Source organism: Cibotium barometz, chromosome 17, assembly GCF_041138505.1.
Source record: "Cibotium barometz isolate CiBa-2024 chromosome 17, ASM4113850v1, whole genome shotgun sequence".
NCBI classification, from domain to species: domain Eukaryota; kingdom Viridiplantae; phylum Streptophyta; class Polypodiopsida; order Cyatheales; family Cibotiaceae; genus Cibotium; species Cibotium barometz.
The window spans coordinates 47,542,434-47,562,664 of record NC_141062.1 but is presented as its reverse complement, the minus strand read 5'-3'; the positions used below and the strand labels follow the sequence as shown (position 1 = coordinate 47,562,664).

The 20,231-nt window shown below is 43.5% G+C and overlaps 1 protein-coding gene across 4 annotated transcripts in view; it reads left to right on the top strand.

Annotated features, from left to right (window-relative positions):
- LOC147630099 (putative ion channel POLLUX-like 2) overlaps positions 1–20,231 on the top strand; it is a 57,542-nt gene that overhangs the window by 26,253 nt on the left and 11,058 nt on the right. For all 4 annotated transcript variants that reach the window (XM_086811721.1, XM_086811719.1, XM_086811720.1 and 1 more), the window contains exons 8-10: positions 11,325–11,472; positions 11,621–11,697; positions 11,791–11,871. In XM_086811721.1, coding sequence (XP_086667847.1) covers positions 11,325–11,472; positions 11,621–11,697; positions 11,791–11,871 — 306 coding nt within the window. The remainder of the gene's footprint in view (positions 1–11,324; positions 11,473–11,620; positions 11,698–11,790; positions 11,872–20,231) is intronic.

The following is a 20,231-nucleotide window of genomic DNA, read 5'->3' as shown; positions in this document are numbered from 1 at the left end:
ATTGGAGATATTATCATGTATATGCCTTCTTGGAACAAAACCATATTGCCTGGGATGAAGTCCATCATGAAGGATATCCTTTATCCAATGTACCAACATTTTAGCAATAAGCTTATATATAACAGGCATCAAAGTAATAGGCCTCCAGTCATCCATTGTCTCACACAGAGGTTTTTTGGGGAGAAGCTTAACCAGACCATGCTTCCAAGCTGAGGAAAGATGTTGATGCTGCCAGGCTACATTAATGAGCTTCAAGATTGGACCCTTCAATTCAGTCCAGAAGGCTGCAAAAAATTCAACCGTCAAACCATCCCAGCCTGGGGATTTATGTTTACCCCAATGCTTAAGGGCTTCATCCAATTCAGTATCTGAAAAGGACATTTCCAGCATTGAAGCTTTTTGCAAAGAAACAATAGGAGAAACAAGCTCAATAAATCTGCTCCGAGCCAATGCAGCCTGAGGTGTAGAAGAAGATGGTAGAGAAAAAAGAAGCTGAAAATGATCCAGACATTGTTTTTCTAGTTGCGATAAAGTTTGGTTCCAAATACCATCGGGTTTCCTGACTCTCATGATGGATTGACTTTGTCTGCACGTGTGTAAATTTCGAAAGAAAGATTTCGAGGAGCAACCCTTATCTAGCATAGGTTTAACTCTAGCTCTTGTCTGCCATTTGGAAAGCTTGCGTTTATCATTAGCATCAATTATGGAAGAAGCACAAGACAATGAATTCTGTTCAGAAGCAGAAAGAGACCTTTGATGGCTAATCTATACCAAGGACTGCTTGTATGATTTTGCCCACTGGATATGCTGTCTGGTTTCTGCCATGTACCATCTTCCATATTCCTTAATGACATTTTGAATACAATGCACAAAAGAGTTCCAAGAAAAATCCAGATCCTCCTGAGCATGGGATAACAATGGCTTACAAGCCAATCTGATCATTTGCTGGAATTTTTCATGAGAAAGATATAATTGATTAACCTGCAAATGTCTGACTAAAGAGAGCTGAATATCATCCAGAGGCATACCAAATGAAAGATTGAGCCAAAGTGGAGTGTGATCAGATAGTTGTTGAGAATAATCAGTCCACATTTGACATGTATAATCATCATATTGCTGAGCATGATACCATCTATCAAGCCTGGCCCAATATTCTGTAAAAGCATTATGATGATATGTAAATCCCAAAACCGAAGGGTGAGTTGCTGTCCATAAATCTGCAGTATGAAGCGATGAAGTCATATGTTCCCATTGCTAGATTTCAGAGGGAAGCATATGGGATTTATGTGTGGTATTGTCCTTCCAGTGAGGAGAATTATTAAAGTCACCACAAAGTAGAGCATTTGAGGACCAAGGATATTGGTTTATGGAGTCCCACATTTGAGCTCTGGAAGCTGAAATTTGAGAGGCATACAAGGAGCCTATTTCAAAAATCTCTCCATTGATCATACATTGGATAATCATCCATCGGCCACAAAGATCATTATATGCTACACAGGGCTGCAGATCATGTCTGGCTAAAATGCACAACCCAGAGAATTGTCCAGATCCTGCATAAAATATATCATATCCTGAAAAGAAACCATGCTGGCCAGCAAAAGAATGCTGATTATGCTCTTGCAAACACACAACATCTGGATGAGTATTATTTATATAATGCCATAGGAGCCTCCATTTATGCTGATTGTAGAGGCCCTGTATGTTATAAGAAAAACATTTAAGAGAAGTACGCATGAAAATATGTACAAGAGATGAGCAGTCCTGAAAGAGAAAGGGAGGCATCAGGCCTCTGCCATTGCCACAGGGTCTTGCTGACCCTCAGAATCCAATTCCCTGACTAGATCATCTTCTTCACAAAGTGGAATACCCTTCTTAACTGCATTGACCCATGCCTTTGAGATGGGGCTGTCCAAAGAGGTAGAAGGTTGACCAGGAGATGGAGCAGAAGCATCCCAATTTCGAGATTGGAGAGGTCTTTGTTTGAGAGGCACCGTCTTTTTAGCATTCTGCCAACCGTCGTGAGAAGATGAATTATTTTCCACTAGCTTGCTTTTTCCTTTATCCTTATTTTGAGCTAAATTGGCTTGGTTCCCTGTATGAACTGAAGGCTTTGCTCCTTTAGCTTCAGTCTTTTCCACATAAGTCTTTTGACCTCCTTTATTTGATGGCGGAGGAATGGCAGCTGGAGGAGGCGGATGAAGGATTGAGGGACACTCAGAAGCTAGATGCCCGAACTTGTGACAAGAGAAACAAGCTCCAGCAAAAATGCCCCATTTCAAAGTGAAATATTTCTTTCCCAAATTAACACCCTCAATCTCAACTGCAATAGAAGAGGGGGTTGGTCTATCAGTATCCCATAAGATGCAAAAACGATTTTTATTACCTGTGGGACGAGGGGGACAAATCACTTGTCCCAATGTCATCGCTAAGCCTGGAAGCTCTGTTCTCATGTAATCTGGAAAATCAACGACTTCAACCCATACAGGGCAGTGATGTTTGATGAGATTCTGATAATCCTTATTAGGAGACCAAGGCATGATGTGCACCATTTGACAACCAAAAAATAAAGGGGACATTTCCAGCATCTTTTGTTTTGTCAGTGCATCCAAGAGATGAACTTCATAAAATCCTCTGGAGGCAAAATAGACTCCTTCTACATAGCATCCACCTAGGAGAGAATTCACCCATTGTCCCACATCATTAGCCGAGGGTATTTTATCTGGAAAAAAGATGATGACTGCAGTTTGAGAGAGCTTCTTCAGAGGATGCACAAGAGAAGGCAACTTCATCTTGTAGGTGAGTTCTGGAGCAGGTAGTATCCATTCTCTTCTACTTTGTTGAAAATCCTCATTCAACATATCAAACACATAGGAAGCATTTTCAGATGAAGGAGCTATGGGGGGCAGAGTTTCCCTTAATTGTCTTTTAGGTTCAGGAGAAAGTGCTCTCTTGACATAATACTTGCTTGTTTCTGCCATCGAGACTATTTGATTCAGCAGAAAGACACAAATCAGAAAAAAGGGGACAGCTCTATTGGAATACTATCTTACACAGAAGGGAAAACAGTGACCTGTAGCGATGCGCACACACACACTTTTTTTTTTTTTTTGTGGAATCATAAGTATATTAGATTTACAAGATGACTATCCAAAGTAGATAGTCTCAAAGTACATCAACTGAAGATGTCAATATAAGACAAATATACATCATGATCTATTTGGTCAACCTGCATGCAATCGAAGAAAGATTGATGCAGGGAGTACCGAAAGAAAGAAAAAGCAGAAAAGGCTGCATCACCGAAAACTCCATGGTTGCGAACTTTCCATAGTGTCCATAAAGCCCAGTAGCGATGCGCGCACACACACACAGACACACACGCACACACACACACGCACACACACACTCCTATATACGCACACAGGTCGCGGAAGAGAGGAAGAAGAGCAGATTGACGATGAGAAAACAGTGCATCTGGGAACCCTCAGAGGTCGCGAAGAGGGCTGCAGGGCCGACACAGTCCAGGAAGGAAGCCCGACACAGTCCAGGAACACGTGCCTCACCACACGTGCTCACCCACAAGGGGCGAGCAGATCGTCGAGGGAGCAGGCGAGCAGGTCGAGGGAGCAGGCGAGCAGGTCATCGGCGGCCCAAGAGCGCACTCACCCATTCCACACACACACACACACATACACCACTCCACACACTTTTTTTTTTGTAAAACCAGTTGAAATTGCATTATATCATAAATGTACAAAAGGGTTTAACATCAAGAGGATGTGTAAACCCTAGAACTTTAAAAACAGTAGTAAAAAAGTTCTATCGAAGATCAGGGCAGTGCTCAAGAAAAGAGCCTATGCCCTATCCATCAGAAACAGTAAAAGAAAAGCTGAACACAAGAAACATCCAAATCTTCCTCATGTACGGCATCGTATAAGGACTGCCGCAATGAGGCTCGGAAGAACTCATAAGGGTGCTGAAGGGGTGAATTCAGATATGCATGATTTCGCTGTAGCCAGAGGGTCCATAAGGCCCAGTATCTGATCCAATGGAAGAAAAGAGAATACTGTGACAAAGAAGCTGATAATGTGCCAAACATCCAGAAAAACCTGTAGAACCTGTGTGCAGGAAATCTGAGAGATAAAAAATAGGAGATCTTGTCCAAAAGGTCTCTGGAATATGAACAAGACCACAATAAATGCAGAATACTCTCAGTAGTATGATGACATCTTGGACAAAGAGGAGAGGCTACACCACTCCACACACTTTTTTTTTTTTTTTTTTAGTAAAACCAGTAATTGTTATATTTTCATAAAGTCAATATACAAGACATTAGACTCCAAAGGAGAGCCTAATGGAAGCACACAAGAAAGTTTACATAATCATATTCTCCAGAGTGGAGAATATCCAAAGATCAAAAGCACTCGAAGAAAAGCTGAATACAAGATGCATCCATGTCACCCTCAAGGCAAGCAGCATATACAGACTGTCGCAATGAGGCTCGGAAAGATTCATATGATTGGAGATTGTGCCTTCCCAAATATGCAAAATTGTGTTCACTCCAGATGGTCCATAGGGCCCAATATCTCACCCAAAATAGAAAAAGTGAGTATTGGGACAAAGTTCTGAGATGTCTGCCAAAGAGCCAGAAATGTTTCCCAAATCTATGAGTTGGGAAGCGAAGGCAAAGATAATCAGAAATACGCCTGAGGAGGATCCTAGAACAAGGACAATGCCAAAGCAAATGAGGAATTGTCTCTGAAAGAGCCATACATCTTAGACAGGTGGATGATGCAATATGGCGTCTTGCAAGTGTAACCCCCACTGACAATGTACCTGTCAAACATCTCCAGAGGAAAAGTCTTTGTTTCAAAGGCATTTTACTTTTCCATATCATTTGAATATTCTTCCTCCACCATGAAAGGGGTTTCCTTATATGCCATAAAGAATTGCCATATTGCTGGATCCATGGAGCAGGCTGAAGTAAATGATAGGCTTTAATGGAGGTTAGAGCGGGGAGAGGAACAGGATGAGTGCCTGTAGTGGAGGAAAGCAACTGCCAATCCATAAGCCGATCCATAGGAGCCATAGGAGGAACTGGTAGAAAAGGAAATAATAAATCAGCAATTTTCTTCCATATGGTCCTGTGATGCATTCCCTACACCACTCCACACACACACACCACACCCCACACGCACACACACACATATAAGTACACACACACACATACACATACTTTTTTTTTTGTAAAGCTTTATGTCATTAATTACAGGTGGGAAACCTCAAAATGAGGAAAACCCACCAAAAAGACCATATACAAGGGAAACTACTAGAGTGTTCACTATGTTCAGTGTGAACGTAGTTAAACATCTAAAAACAATCTGTAAAAAGAGCATACAGAGATGAGTCTATCTCATGAAGAGAGAGACAGTCATATAAAGATTGCTGAAGAGAGGAACGGAAGAATGAGTAAGCATCCAAATGAGGCCCAGCAAAAACTATCCTGTTGCGAGACTCCCACATAGTCCATAAAGCCCAATAGCGAACCCAATCAAAGAAGACTTTACAGGATCTAAGGGGTGAAGGGAGAAGACCGAAGATCCAAAAGTATTTCCCAAAGGGTGCCTGTCGGAAGCGGGCTCTCAAACGTGTAGCAATCCGATCCAATAAAGTCCTGGTGAGAGGACAACTCCATAAAAGATGAAAGACTGTCTCTTGAGAAGCACCACAACTATGACAAGTTGAAGGTGCCAAAAGTCGCCTAGCCAAGAAAAGGCCGACTGGCAAGACTCCAATCAAGCATCTCCATAAAAAAAGTTTACTTTTCAAAGGAAGACTGCATTTCCAAAGAGAACGAAGCCGCTGTTTCCACCAAGCCTGACTTTTATGAAGATGCCAAATCTGATTTGCATGTTCTTGAACCCAAGAGGCAGGCAACAAGAAATGATATATCGAATGAACTGAAAGTTTAGCCATTGATAAAGGGCCTCGTGCAGGTTGTTCTCTTTTAAGGCTCCAATCAACCAAACGATCAGAACGATCCAAATCTGCAATTGGTTCAAAAGGAGCAAGAAGCTCTCGAATAAGCTGCCAGATTGATCTATAATGCATCCCCAGACCAAATTTCCTGGCGGCAACCACAAAAGAAAGCACATGGCCAGCAGCATCCAAAACATCATCAATAAGATAAACTCCTTTCTTTGAAAGGAAATATGCCTTCCTAGGCTCACGTAGAGCCAGGGGTACATCAAAAGCCTTCGACCAATGAATACTCTCAAGGCGAAGCGAAGAAGAATGTGCATTAAGCCTCGGATTCCAAAAAAGATATTGCGTAATCTGTTTCCAGGCAAAAATTAACTTAGATGAAAGAGGGCAGTCGACAATCTTTCCATTGAAATGGCTGAAAATTGCATCCCAATACGTAACAGTCCACTTTCCAAAAGCAGGTGAAGACATAGACATACACATATGACCCAACATAATAGCCCATGGCTGGCGCTGTTGTACAAATTCCAACAGCAAAGTGGATTTACGAGCAAGCACATGAAAATGAATATTCAATATGTTCAAACCACCATGTATCTTTGGAGAACACATCTTTGGCATTGACAAAAGACGAAGACCCTTTTTACGATGTTGAGTTTTCCACACAATTGCCATTGCCAGAGACATAAACCGATCTATATCAGCTTTCCTCCACATAATCAATGGAAGAAAGAACTGTATGTAAGCCATCACAATAGCCTGCACTATCCTGAGACGTACATGAAGAGGCCAAGTGGAAAGCTGCCAATAATCAATTTTGTGATTCAATTTTAGCATAACCCATTGAATCATTTGTGAAGATGACAGCTGCCAACCCAAAGGGTAACCCAAATGACGAACGATATGTCCAGCAGGAGGTATTCCACCGGGCCATAATACATGATGCCATTGTTGTACACTAAGCGCAAGCAAGGTAGACTTACGGAAGTTTACTTTCAAACCAGCAGCCAGACCAAAAAGTTCCAAAGCCTTCATTAATCTCTGAAGATCTTGTTGCGTATTCTTGGGCATAAAAAAAGAATCATCAGCATAAGCCTGAGCCAGGAAAGTATGCCCAGCAGGAAGCTGTAAGCCATGCACTTCATCATTGGCTTGCAAAAAATCCAAATAGCAAAGAAAAGGATGTGTGGCAATAGCAAACAACAAGGAACTAAGCGGACAACCCTGGCGAACTGAACGTCCCAATTTCCAAGAATCTGATAGAGAAGAGCTCAAAATCAAAGAAGCATCACTGTCATTATAGAGCCAATACACAATATTTTGCCACTTTGCACCGAAACCAAGAGAACTCATAGTCATAGCTATATAGTCCCAATGCACAGAATCAAAAGCTTTCTCAATATCAACCTGCAAAATGAGTACATCTTGCTTAGTGTATTTGGCATATTCAATGGCAATATAAGCATTGGCTAAATTATCATTGATTTGCCTCCGAGGCACAAAACCATATTGCGCAGGATGCAAACCATCATGTAAAAATCCTTTAATACGATTTGCCAACATTTTAGTCAGAAGCTTATAGATGACAGGCATAAGAGTAATGGGCCTCCAATCAGAGAAAACTTCACAAAGATCCCGTTTAGGGAAAAGCTTAACCAATCCTTCTTTCCAAGAAGATGGTAGTACATCATTTGCCCAAGCTTCATTGATCATATACAGCAATGATTGTTCCAGCTGAGGCCAAAAAGCATGGAAAAATTCCACTGTCAATCCATCCCATCCGGGAGATTTCCATCGACCCATTGAACGTAAAGCATCTTTAAGTTCAATATCAGTGAACGCAGATTCTAATTCCAATGCATCCTGTGGAGAAATAATGGGCTGAACATGATGCAATAAAGCATAACGAGCATTAAGTATGTCAGATGAAGTAGTTGGCGGTTTAGCAAAAAGAGCTGCAAAATGCTGACTAGCAATATATGAGAGCTCCGATAAAGAATGAGTCCATTGACCATCAGATTTTTTCACCCTTCTGATGCATTCCTTTTGTCTTGAAGCATGTAGATTTTTGAAAAAATCTTTGGAAGAGCAACCCTTATCTATGATAGCTCGATGTCGCGAACGTATCAACCATTTTTGCAATTTTCTCTGATCATTTAGCATGAGGAAATGCTTGGCCTGCATTAAAGATTCTTGTTCATTAGTATTTAAAATCCTATGCTGAGCAAGATCAGCCATGGATTGACATGTTTCTTTAGCCTGCAAGATTTGATCCCGCAAGTCGGCCATGTAATAACGACCATAATCACAGATCACAGCCTGCATGCGCTGAACAAATTGAAACCAAGCAATGTCAATGTCCTCATGCATTTGAAGGGGCAAGGGCTCAATGGCTTGCAAAACCATTTCCTTGAAATCAGCATGCACAAGATAACTGTTGTTTAAAAGCAACAGCCTATGTTTCTGAAGAATAGAGAGATCCTGTGGCATGTCGAAATAAAGGCCTAACCATAAAGGAGAATGATCAGAGAGTAACATGGAACGATCAATCCATAGTTTACAAACAAAATCATCATATTGGTCAGCATGTAACAAGTACCAGCAATCCAGACGTTCCCAGATATGTGGAAAAGCATTGTGGTTAAAAGTAAACCCTTGCAGATGAGGGAATACATGTTGCCATAGGTCCAAAATATTGCAAGAAGAGAGCAAATCATTCCATGTTCTGCGTTCAGCTCCAAGCATATGAGTTCTTCCAGTGGAATTAAATTCAGGAGATGGAGCATTATTAAAATCTCCACAAAGGAATGCATTATGGAGCCAGGGATAAGCCAACATTTGTGACCATATATTTGCCCTGTCAGCTGAGCTTTGTGGTGCATAAACTGCTGCAAATTCATAAATTTGTCCATACAATAAACATTGAATGACCATCCATCTGCCAGCAGAATCATTGTAGGCCAACATTGGTTGTAGATCATGCTTAACAAGCATAAAAACTCCCGAGTAATGCTGAGTGCCCGCATAAAATATATCATAACCAGCAAAGTGACCCGATTGACCCACTAAGGTATGCTGATTGTGTTCTTGCACACACACCAGATGAGGCTGCATTTTATGTACATAGTGCCAAAACAACCTAAATTTACTTGGATCACAAAGTCCTCTAATATTGTACGAAAGACATTTTATTGGAGCATCAAACATCAAATCTGTACAAAGGTATATACAGTGAACAGCGAGCAAAATCAATGCTGCATAACAACAACTGAATCAGGGAGAGAGCCCTCGCCCTGAATCAAGAGAGACTCATGCATATTCGTATCAACACACATATCCAAAGCATTTACATCGGCATCCATGCTCGAGGAAGCACCTCGAACTACATCTGACCATATTCTAGAAAGCATAGTCGATGAAGTGGAAGACTGTGTAATAGTGGCAGATGCAGTCCAATTACGTGAAGGAACGGGAGCACGACGAACCATAGTAGCTTTTTTCGGAGTTTTCCATTCAGCCGAAGATATTTTATCTTTTCCTTTATCCTTGGGTTGATTAGACACTGCCAAAGAAGAAACAGCTTGTGGAAAAACTTTAGCTTTTCCTTTCTCTTTCTCCTTTTGAGTATTTCGAGTGGCTTGATTTGTTGGTATCTCCTTAATTTGAGTTGGCTGCTCATTCGCTGAGATGGGAGGTACAGCAGATAACGGCGGAGGATGCAGCAGAGAAGGACATTCAGAAGCCATATGCCCAAACTTATGACAAGTGAAACAAGCACCTGCAAAGACTCCCCAATTTAATTTGAAGTAACGTGCACCCATGCCACGCACATTTTCTACTTCAACAGCAATTGTTGGTGGTTGCTCATGGTCTGTATCCCACAAGATGCAAAATCTGTTTTTGTTTCCTGTAGGACGAGGTGCACAAACCACTTTGCCCAGAGTGGCTGCTATACCTGGCAAATGTTCCCTCAAATATTCTGGAAAATCCACGACCTCGACCCAAACAGGACAACGATGCCTAATCAAGGACTGATAGTCCTTGGTCGGGGACCAAGGTAACACATGTACCAACTGTACACCAAACATAAGGGGAGAAGATTCAAGCATCTGCTGCTTATATTGACCATCAGACAGTAATACATCATAAAAACCCCTTGCTGCAAAGTGAACTCCATCTACAAAGGGTCCACCTAGAATGGACTGAATCCATTGAGCTACTTCTTGCGCAGAAGGCATTTTACCTGGAAAGAAGAGAATAATCCCTTTCTCTGAGTATCTACGCAGAGGAGACACAATCGTCGGCAATTTAATCTTATAACTGAAAGAAGGAGGCGGGTCCTTCCATTTGACACGACTGTCTACAAAGTCCTCACATAAAGCCTCATATACAAACTGTGCATCTGACGAATCTTGCTTGATCATGGTGACAGATTCAATTGCAGCATGCTGCCTCTTGTTACTGTCTGCAGCATTATCCCGGCGAGCATAGGTCACAACAGTCTCAGACATAATTGCAAGAGTAAAGTCTGTACAACACTGCTAAACAACTCTTTTTTTTTTTTTTTTGAAAGCTGTATGCTGTATACAGGGGGCTTTGAAATTTAGGCGAGTAGACTTGCAGCTTCGAAGCAAAAGGAGTCGCAGGCGAAGAGGCGAACAAGATCGCAAGCAATAGGCGAGTTGGGTTGCAGTCGATAGGCGAACTGCGAGCAGTCGAACAGGCGACCTGGGTCGCAGGCGAGTAGAGTCGCAGCTTCGAAGGCAAAGGGAGTCGCAGGCGATAAGCAAGCTGGGTCGCAAGCGATATGCGAACTGGATCGCAGGCGAGCAGTCGAAGAGAGAAACTGGGTCGCAAGCGAGCAGGCCTCTCTCTCACATACGTGCGCGCGCACACACACACACACACGCACACACACAAGCGCACAGAGAAGAAGAGCGAGCTAAACAGCAGGTCGTGAACCCTAGAACGCAGCGAACCTCCAAACACACACACACACACACACATATACACACACATACACATACACATACACATATACATACATACATACATACATATATATATGCGCAGAGAACATGACGTTTAGAGAGAGAGAGAGAGAGAGAGAGAGAGAGAGTGTATACATTTATACATACCTACATACCTACATACATGCATACATATATATATATATATATATATATATATATATATATATATATATATATATATATATATATTGTACACTCTCTCTCTCCCTCCCTCTCTCTCTCTCTCTCTCTCTCTCTCTCTGTGGAAGAGTGATGGTCTCTGATTGATTAATGCTTTTAATTGGCCTCAACCTTTTTGAATCGTATCAGGTTTTTAATTTGAGTACAGCGGACCTTTTGAAGTCGTCTACAGGCTTGAAAGTAAACCCACTGCAAAATCTCTCATCCAAGATTTTGGTCCAATGTTCGCGACAGCGGGGACTAGTTGATGTCTATCGAGAACTTCTTGAGCATGACAGTAATCGCTTGTCCTTCCTTTAGTATTTTGAGTGGATAAAGAGTGTATGGTTAAAGCTAAGATGTAGATAGACATACAAGCATATATGCACATATTTGTTACCTTGTAGGGGGCTTCTTCCTTACTACTTGGTTGGATTTTGAAACAGAACAAGTCATAAATTTGAGAAGCTATCCAATCCTTGCTGGAATTCGTTATCAGGAAGTGCGAAGGGGATTTCCAGGGGTAAATACTTCTTAGGAAAACATTTTAGAACAGAGCTGCAAGAGGAACGTTCAATTATGTTGTTGATTACATACGTATGTACATCTTTTTCAGGCTATTGCGTGTGGTCTTATTCGTGAAGGAAAGGTCAATTTTCACCCACAAGACCAACTGCAGCTCAAAGCTACTGATAAGGTAATGATGGCTTTTCTGTGACAGTTGGCTTAATATTTTGTTTTGATATAACAAAGAACAAAGAAACATATTATAGAAAAGAAAACCACAGAGGAAGGAATGAGGAGCAGCTGTGAACCTTTATCACATTGTCTTTGTAGACTAGGCTGTCTTTGTTGAGTCAAGATGCCTAGAAGAGATGCTTTTAATAGGTAAAGTAAGTACAAAGTCACAGATGTTGGATATTGATGCTTCATCCTCATCGTGTAATACCTGGGTTCCAGCTAGCTCATGTATGTAAGCCCTGTCTATGAGGAGTAGCCATTGCTATTTACAGAGTCTTGCTCCAGCCCATCTTCACAGAAGTTATCTAGCTTCATTGTTCATTGCACCCTAGCTTCCTCTAGCATCAAACGTCCTCCTCAATCAACAACTGAAGGTCTCTTCACAAGAGCACACAAGTTTGATCCTATGATCCCTCCTCAGCCGGTACCAATCTCAGAGCACAAAGAGGGTCAGGCCTCTGTGATGGGAGCACGTCATGTCAGCGGAGAAGATCCCTGATCTGCCTGTGTGTGGTGGAGGTGAGCTGTCCCTCTTGAAGCAAGTTGCCTAGGAGAGGTTACAACAGTGGGAGGGGATCTTGTTCATAGAAGTCGTCAAAAGTGCCATTTCAAATCCTCTATGCACTAGTGGAAGAAGCCCTATCCATAGTCAAATCTCGGAGATAAGGACAGAAAAGGGATTTGGGTGTGGTATTGAGGGTGGCAGTCATTATGTTGCCAAAGGAGAGACAGGTGGCACCAAAATTCCATGTTCAATGACATCCCAGTATTAATCACAGTGCTGGCCATTGTTCCCCCCCCCCCCCCCCCCCCCCCCCCCAAAAAAAAAAAAAAAAGCCACAGTTGTCAACCATGTCCAAGGTTTTTGTGTATAGTACAAAATACACATCAGATCATGCCACCTTGAACTTCTAGCCTCTACCTTGCCATTGGCCATCGCGGCATCCACTCTCCATTTATTAGCCCACTCTAGTCAGCTCTCCTGAGCATGTAAGAATTGTGTCAGCCTCTCATGCAGAAATAGTAAGAACATGAGTAAGAGAGTTTCTTATACATAAAAAATATAATTTTATTTGGTACATGATGATCTTGAGAGCTGCTAAGTAACCACCACCTTTCACCCATGATGGTTTTTTTGCTTTTGCAATTACACGATCTGCAGTAGAGGGTGTGCCTTAGGGAGTCAATGAGCTCTCTTGAGTGTGAAGGGAAGCGAATGGGTGAGTTGAATCCAAGCTGGGGAGGGGGCAGGGCATGTGTAGGGCATGATTAATAGACTATTGAATTATCCTTCCTTAGGGTCTTCATCTTTCAATATGCTTGATAAATGGGTTATTCAGTTTACGGAAGCTTAATTGATATTCACCCTTTCTTTCATGTTGATTAGAAATTGAAGAATCTCCTTATCACAATAGATGGCGTAAAAGGAACTTGGTTCAAAGAGGGGTATATAGAACTTCTCAATAACAATATTCTTAAAACTGATTGTGGACTTGAATTTGAGAAAGAGTAGATTTAAAAGATTTCCTAGTCCACATTCATATGTGAAAAGATAGAAGCTTGGAGGAGCACAGCACATTTGATTCCAGTTGTTTGCCAATACAAAGAGTCCCAAAGATCTTGACTCTCTCAAGTGTGCCCAGGGCAACCACGTATTGTCTCTATTGATGCATCTGTGATCAAGATGTGAAAACAATGGACCTCGATAGATGGAATAGGATGCCACGAGCCATGGTGCAAAAAGATCCCCGCCTGTGGCGCCCTCTAGCTCACCTTTGCCACCTGTCCAGCTGCACACTACACCTGTGCACAATCTGCCCACCATTGCAATTCAGCACACCTGCATCTATGGCTGCCGCCCCTCTGTGGTGCCCAGGATGCTGAGAGCTTTCCAAATTCACTCAGAGCTGATGGGTGTCATGTGCTGCACCTGTGTGTGAGAGCTGCTGCTGTAACCTGCAAACGAAAGGCACAGTGCAATGTTGATGCTGAGAGCTACTGGTGCAACTGTGATTTCTGCAAAGGAAAGGGTGGCTCTGGCCTGTGTGGTGTGCTCTCTGATCCTGGCTGGCCTGAAGTGCATCCCGCTCCAGTCGGTGCTTCCGTCTCCCTTCAGATTTTCCAGAGCTTTCCCACGTTCGTGGACAGAGAGCTTGAGTTTCAATAAGGAGAAGAGAGCCAGGTTGACTGTGAGAGGCTTCTGCAATATTATCGTGAAGCCTGAGGGAAACCCTAATTCGAAATTGCTTGCAGTGGTCTTGAATAAAACTTCTTTCGTCTCCTGCCTCTCCCGCTTCTTTGTCTTGTCAACATACAGAAAAGTTTTTACTGTGTTTAAGTCGGCCGCCCACCCTTTGATTGGCATTATGGCTTCTCCCCAAGCCGATCATCCTCCACCCCCACCAGCTGGGAGAACAACTCATTTTTCCGAAGATGAACTTAGGACCTCGGGCAGATTTTGATAAAGAAGTCAAGACCACACATTGGAAAGATTTTCGGGTCTCATCCCTCCCGTTGTCAGGTTAGAGATTGGATACTGAGCGCTTCCCACAGAGCTTGCCTCGCATTTCACTAATGCCCGCTTGCTTGGAAGGGGCTTCTTCCAAGAAAATTTTGATTCGGCGGAAGCAACCTCACAGACTCTTGAAAGCAGCCCGTTCCCTCTTGGCCCAAGGAAACTTTTCTTCTCTTCCGATGCCAGTGGAACCCAGTGCTGGAGGACCGGAACTTTTGTTCCATCTTCCTCAGGTTTCCTTGGCTCCCATGGGTATATTGGAAGTTTTTGGCTTCCATAGGGTTAACCTTTGAAGTTTGGAGAGGTTCTAGAAGTCCCCGCCCTTCCAGAGACACCTTCCTATCGGGAAATCGGAGTTAAGTGTGGGAACAGTCTCTTAGCCTAGGAATCTTCCCTTGAGGTAAGTAGTGATGTCACACCTCATTTAATAAGGTCAAAGAAGAGGTTGTACTTTCAGCCCATAAGATGGGCACCAATGTACTCACAAATCAATCAATCAAGCATTGTACTTTGTGCCCATGATACCGTGTCTTATCTTGTACTCTCTCTTCCTTCTCTTTGACAGAGGACCCTGACGGATTTCTTCGGCACCAGCACTGGCAACCCAACCCGCACACCTAATACCTCCTCCATTGGGCCATCAGGGTACCGACCACGCTCCTAGGGAGTCACACTGATAGAGCAATCATCTTATGTCGTGCTCGTCGGCCACGCCCACCAGGATCCCGACCACGGCATCCTCACCATCGCCAGATCAGAGCCATTATTGCTCTGCATCGGAGGCGCCTACTTCGCTTCTATGACCTCTCCATTCTAGACAGCCCCATGGTGGAGATATTCAACTGATCAGCATACATGGATCTACCTGATATACATTTTCCAGTATTTTCTACTCAGTATCATCTCGGAGTCTTACAATTCTGTTCTTATAACTGTAAGACAATCAATTTATTGTACTTTTTAGTCTCATTTAGTTGTTCTCTTGATGAGACACCAACTTCAGATGTACTCTCAATTTATGTCTCATAGGCCATTATGGCCTCTTAGAGACGTTAATATATCATTTCATTTCATTTCTCTCTAGCCATGGCTCTCTTGCGCACACATCCACCAGAGCCAACATTGGTATCAAAGCGAGTTCTTGCTGCCTGTGTTTTCTACAACAGCAAGACAAAGCAGCAGAAGAAGAGACGGAGGAGGAGGAAGACAAAGCCGTCGCTTTGGTCCCTCAAGCACGAAAAGACTGCTACTCTTACTTGACAAAGGAGAGGACAACAAATACGGAAGAGCCTCCATGATGTCGTTCTCGCTTCCTGTGTAGGGCGCTACCTAAGCGGTGGCACATGGGCTGTTTAGCTGACATCGTGAAGCCCATCGAAGACGAATCCAAAGCCAAGAAGTGCAGACAAAATCCAAGCCCACCTCTGTCCATTTGACCGCAATGCTGACCAAGAACTTTCAAGTGAGACAAATCAGGTTTCTTGCCACTGAATTTCTCCTCGGGTGTCACATCATGTACGGCTGTAGTAGGAGTCTTGTTCATGATATAAATTGTTGTAGAAATAGCTTCATAAGGCCTAAGTGATTTAACCTCTCACCATGAGGATGGCTATCAAGCTTGCCATGAGCCCTCGACCTGGGGTGCCCTCAATCTCAAGCATCTAAATCCTAGGGCCCAGCCATGCGGTGTACTCAATTAAGGGTGTGCTAAGAGCACTAGCAGTCCTAGGGCCTCAAAGAGGCTATGGGACAGTTTTCAGCCGAGGAAGGTTATAGTCTTTTTGTTGGTAGGTAGCCCATTGGAGCTTAGCAGTTGGCACTTGGTTGGCCATTGGAGGTAGATCAGCAATCTGTTCGAGGTGTGGCCATCCACAAGAGTCCCAATGTCATTGCCTTGTGGATTGCCCAAAGACTTAGTAGGTTTGGCAGAGGGTTCTTTGCATCTTCACTATGGGGCACAGTGGGTTGGGCCACCCAGGCCGAGTTTGCCATGGCATATGAGGATGGTGGGGGACTAGCATTGCAGGTTGCTCATCATCAAATCTCGACGGTTCCAGTTGCGGTCTCTCTGCAGTTCATTGGACTCAGGTTCTTGCCAGAGATGGGAGATTTGCAACAATATTGTTGTGTGGCATATTTGGAGAGCTCGTTGTAGTCGAGGGAACCCTCACTCCACCAGTGGAGTCCATCCGAACATCATTCACAACCTCTATGGACACTGGGGGAAGCTCCAGGGTGGCTCTGATCTCATGTGGAAGCACCATGAGGCCTTCCTACCGATTTGGCGGCACAACCCGTTTCTCACTATCAATAGTGGTGAGCCCACCTAACATTATAGACCACCAGTATGGTTGTCCCCCCCACCACCACCGCAACGCCGGAGCGGCCAACCTGGGGAGGAGAGCATCACCACTTTTTTTCATTTTGATTATCGCTCCCTTTACAGAGTTGACATTGTACTTAGCCCACGTGGCTGTTCTTTTTTGGTAGCTAATCGAAGAATCTCTTTTCCAGGAAAAAAAAACTTCATAACCTCATATCCTCTGATCTGCGCATAAACTCAGAGATACTTTATGATCAGAGCCTTCCATGAAGCCCACCAAGATTGATTGATCTTGCTCCTCATAGTTAGGCATAGCTGGTGTGCTTATGCATGCAGGCGGTTTCTTGGTGCACCTAGATCAACGGCGGAATCTTTCACGTGTAGTTGGCCGCCTTAAAAAGGTCAAATATGGGAGCCTTAAATTCCTAAGGTTTGTGCTACTAAGGTTATGCCCAAAGGCTCAAAATAAAATAAAGTGGATTCTCCTAATTATTTTTGTCTGAACACAGATCCAGCGCATCACCTTCAATCGTCAACATGGTCAGCAACCTGAGCTTCTATCTAGGATCTCCAACTCAACCAAAAGACAGCAACACATGCATAGCAATCTGAGCATGTACTCATCTGCTCCAACTCAACAGCAACTAGTCAACAGGGTACCACCTTGAGCCTTTGCTCCACAGCACCAAGCTCCAACAATAGCCTGTAAATAAGCCTCAACACCAACCATCATGATCAGCATCTAGACCTCTGACAACGGCCCCAACATCAACCAGCCGACTGCTTTTTCATCTATACGAGAACACTACAAAAAGAAAACGAGCAGAAAGAACTCTTAAAACATTACAAAGCAAAGTCAAGACCCTCTTCAGCTGATTCTTTTTTTTTCCAGAAAAGAGACTTCTATGAAGTTTTTTTTTTTCCAAAACAGAGACTTCTATGAAGTATTATAAAATCATACAAAGGGAGATCTCAAACCAAAAGGTAAGGAGATCTCAACCAATCGGGGGCACCATGCTGCCATAAAAGCCCCGTAGGAGTGGAGGAGAAGAAAATACCATGGTTCCACTCTTATAAATCTGCTGCATTTGGTTTGGGTAGCTCTGGAAGATCCCTGTATATGGGCCCAGGTGGTGGCCAAAAGATTATGAATGATATCAATTCATATACTGCAGATACACTCGGTATCATTAACATGAATACCATCGAAAGCCTTTGAGCATCTGGTCTTCCAGATATGCCACGCTGTGATACTAGCAATAATCTCCCAGGTGGTGTCAATGGAAGAGTTTGTGGAACAGATTTTGCCTCCCTCTTGCTCTAGCTGGGGGGGCATAGGATTCTAGCAGTGGGCAGCTGGCGCCCTGACACTTGCAATAGTTGTGGTGTCCCTCATGAGACTTAGCGGCACTACCTTTGAGACTGTCCAAAGGTGCAGTAGTTTTTTTTTTTTTTTTGAGGAAAGAGACTTCTATTAAGGATGAAAAAAAGCATACAACAATCACGGCTATAAGCCGGAATAGAATAGAATCACCCCAATATGTAAGGTGATTTCAACCACTGAGCAGCATCATGATGCCATGAGAGACCTGTGGGACTAGAGGAAAAGAAAATGCCATGGTCCCACTCCTACATAAATACAACGCACTTTGCTTGCGTGGAACGAGAGGACCCCTGAATACGAGCCCAAGTAGCCATGAGAGTATGGATGATATCATCCCATATAGTACTAATGCACTGAGACCCAAAAATTTGAACACCCTCAATAGCCTCTGTGCATCTAGCTCTCCAGATTTGCCATGCTATGATACTAGCAACAATCTCCCAACTGGCGTCAATCCTCTATCTGTGGGGTGTATAATCAGAGTGAGGAACATCCTGCAATAAACCATGCTGGGCAATACTTCTACAAATGAAAATAGCAGTCTGTACCATTGCCCTTGTGGAAAAGCTGCGGACTAGACTAGGAAAGCCAAGCAACTGGCCCCCAAGTCACATGCATGGCGCAGCCACTCAATTTGCCCATAAGTTGGGCTATAGAATCCCAAATATGCTGTGGAGTGCTACATCCCCATAAACAATGTTGTACAGTCTCAGAATCTGTCGCACATCTCGGGTAGGTAGGTGCTACACGGAAAACTGATCTCCACTGATTGGTGGGGAGACCACCATGTAAAAATAAACAAAAGAAATGAGAGATCTGGCTCCTTCTATATGAATGCCAAAGCCTATGCGAATATCCGCGCCATATCATTGGAGAGATATCATAACTCTCCCAATGAAGCCTGAGAGTAGGGAATCTATGCATCTGTCGAGTGAGGAGAAGCCTGGCATTCCGGACTGTGAAACTGAAAAAGGGAAGGCTTTTGAATGGATCGAAGGCATCAATCCACTCCCACGCTCTTGGATCCCACTAAAGATACCTGATAGGACTGCCACCATATAGCCACAAACACCAAGAGCCATGAGTCACTATCTGAGGAGAAGGATCAATGAACCAGTGCTTCCCTGAATGACCAACAATCCTCACTGGGCTGCTAGTATCTGGGATGATCCCCTCCATGCTACATCTCCTCAATCTCCCTCCAAGCATGATAGAATAGATGATGCAATATGTAGCGTCCTAGCCTGGGAGAGCAATGACTTGCAGAGGTATGCCTATCCTCGAAAAGACTCCTAGCCAACTCGGATGATTGTCTCCATGAAGGGTCCCAGAGAGCCACTCATGTAGAATAGCTGCATCAATTTGATCAATACGTATGCAAGAGCCCTTAAGATGCTGAATGGATGTAGGTCTCCGATCCACCGGAAGACTCTTAAAGGTCTTCCAAGCAAGAACTGCGTATGCACATCCCTCCCATCCTGACCACTGCATGTAACAAGATGCACCAAGTGGCCGACCGACCTCATCCCTGATGAACTTGTTCCACATAATAGGTTGTCGATCAGCCTCATCCAAAGACCTAGGAAGCCTTTGTCGCAAAAATGGTCTCATGCTCTGACAATGGTTGCAATAAGAGGGGAAGATGGTGCCCTAATATCAACCTCTGTGAACAAAAACCGTGTGCTAAATAGCCAATCTCTCCCAACACGAGGTGTACATCCGGAAATCTGAGACGAGAAAAAATCCTACCAAGGTTCGGTGCCTTGGTAGAAAACCTCTGACCACAAGTTTGCAGAGCAACGCCCTACACTAAACATCTGGATCAATAATATTCAATGCCTTGGTAGGAAACCTCTGACTACAAGTTTGCAAAGCAACACCTTGCACTGAACATCCGGATCAATAATATTCAACCCCCCCCTCTGGTCTGGGCTGAATAACTATGAGCCAAGCTACCCTAGCACAAGTGTTTGTGGTGCCATCCAAACCTGACCAAAGAATTTTGCAGATCAATCTCCGCAATTCACCAATGCACGCACGGGAGAAGCACCAACAAGAGGCAATAAACCAAGCCTTTGGCAGATATTGGCATAG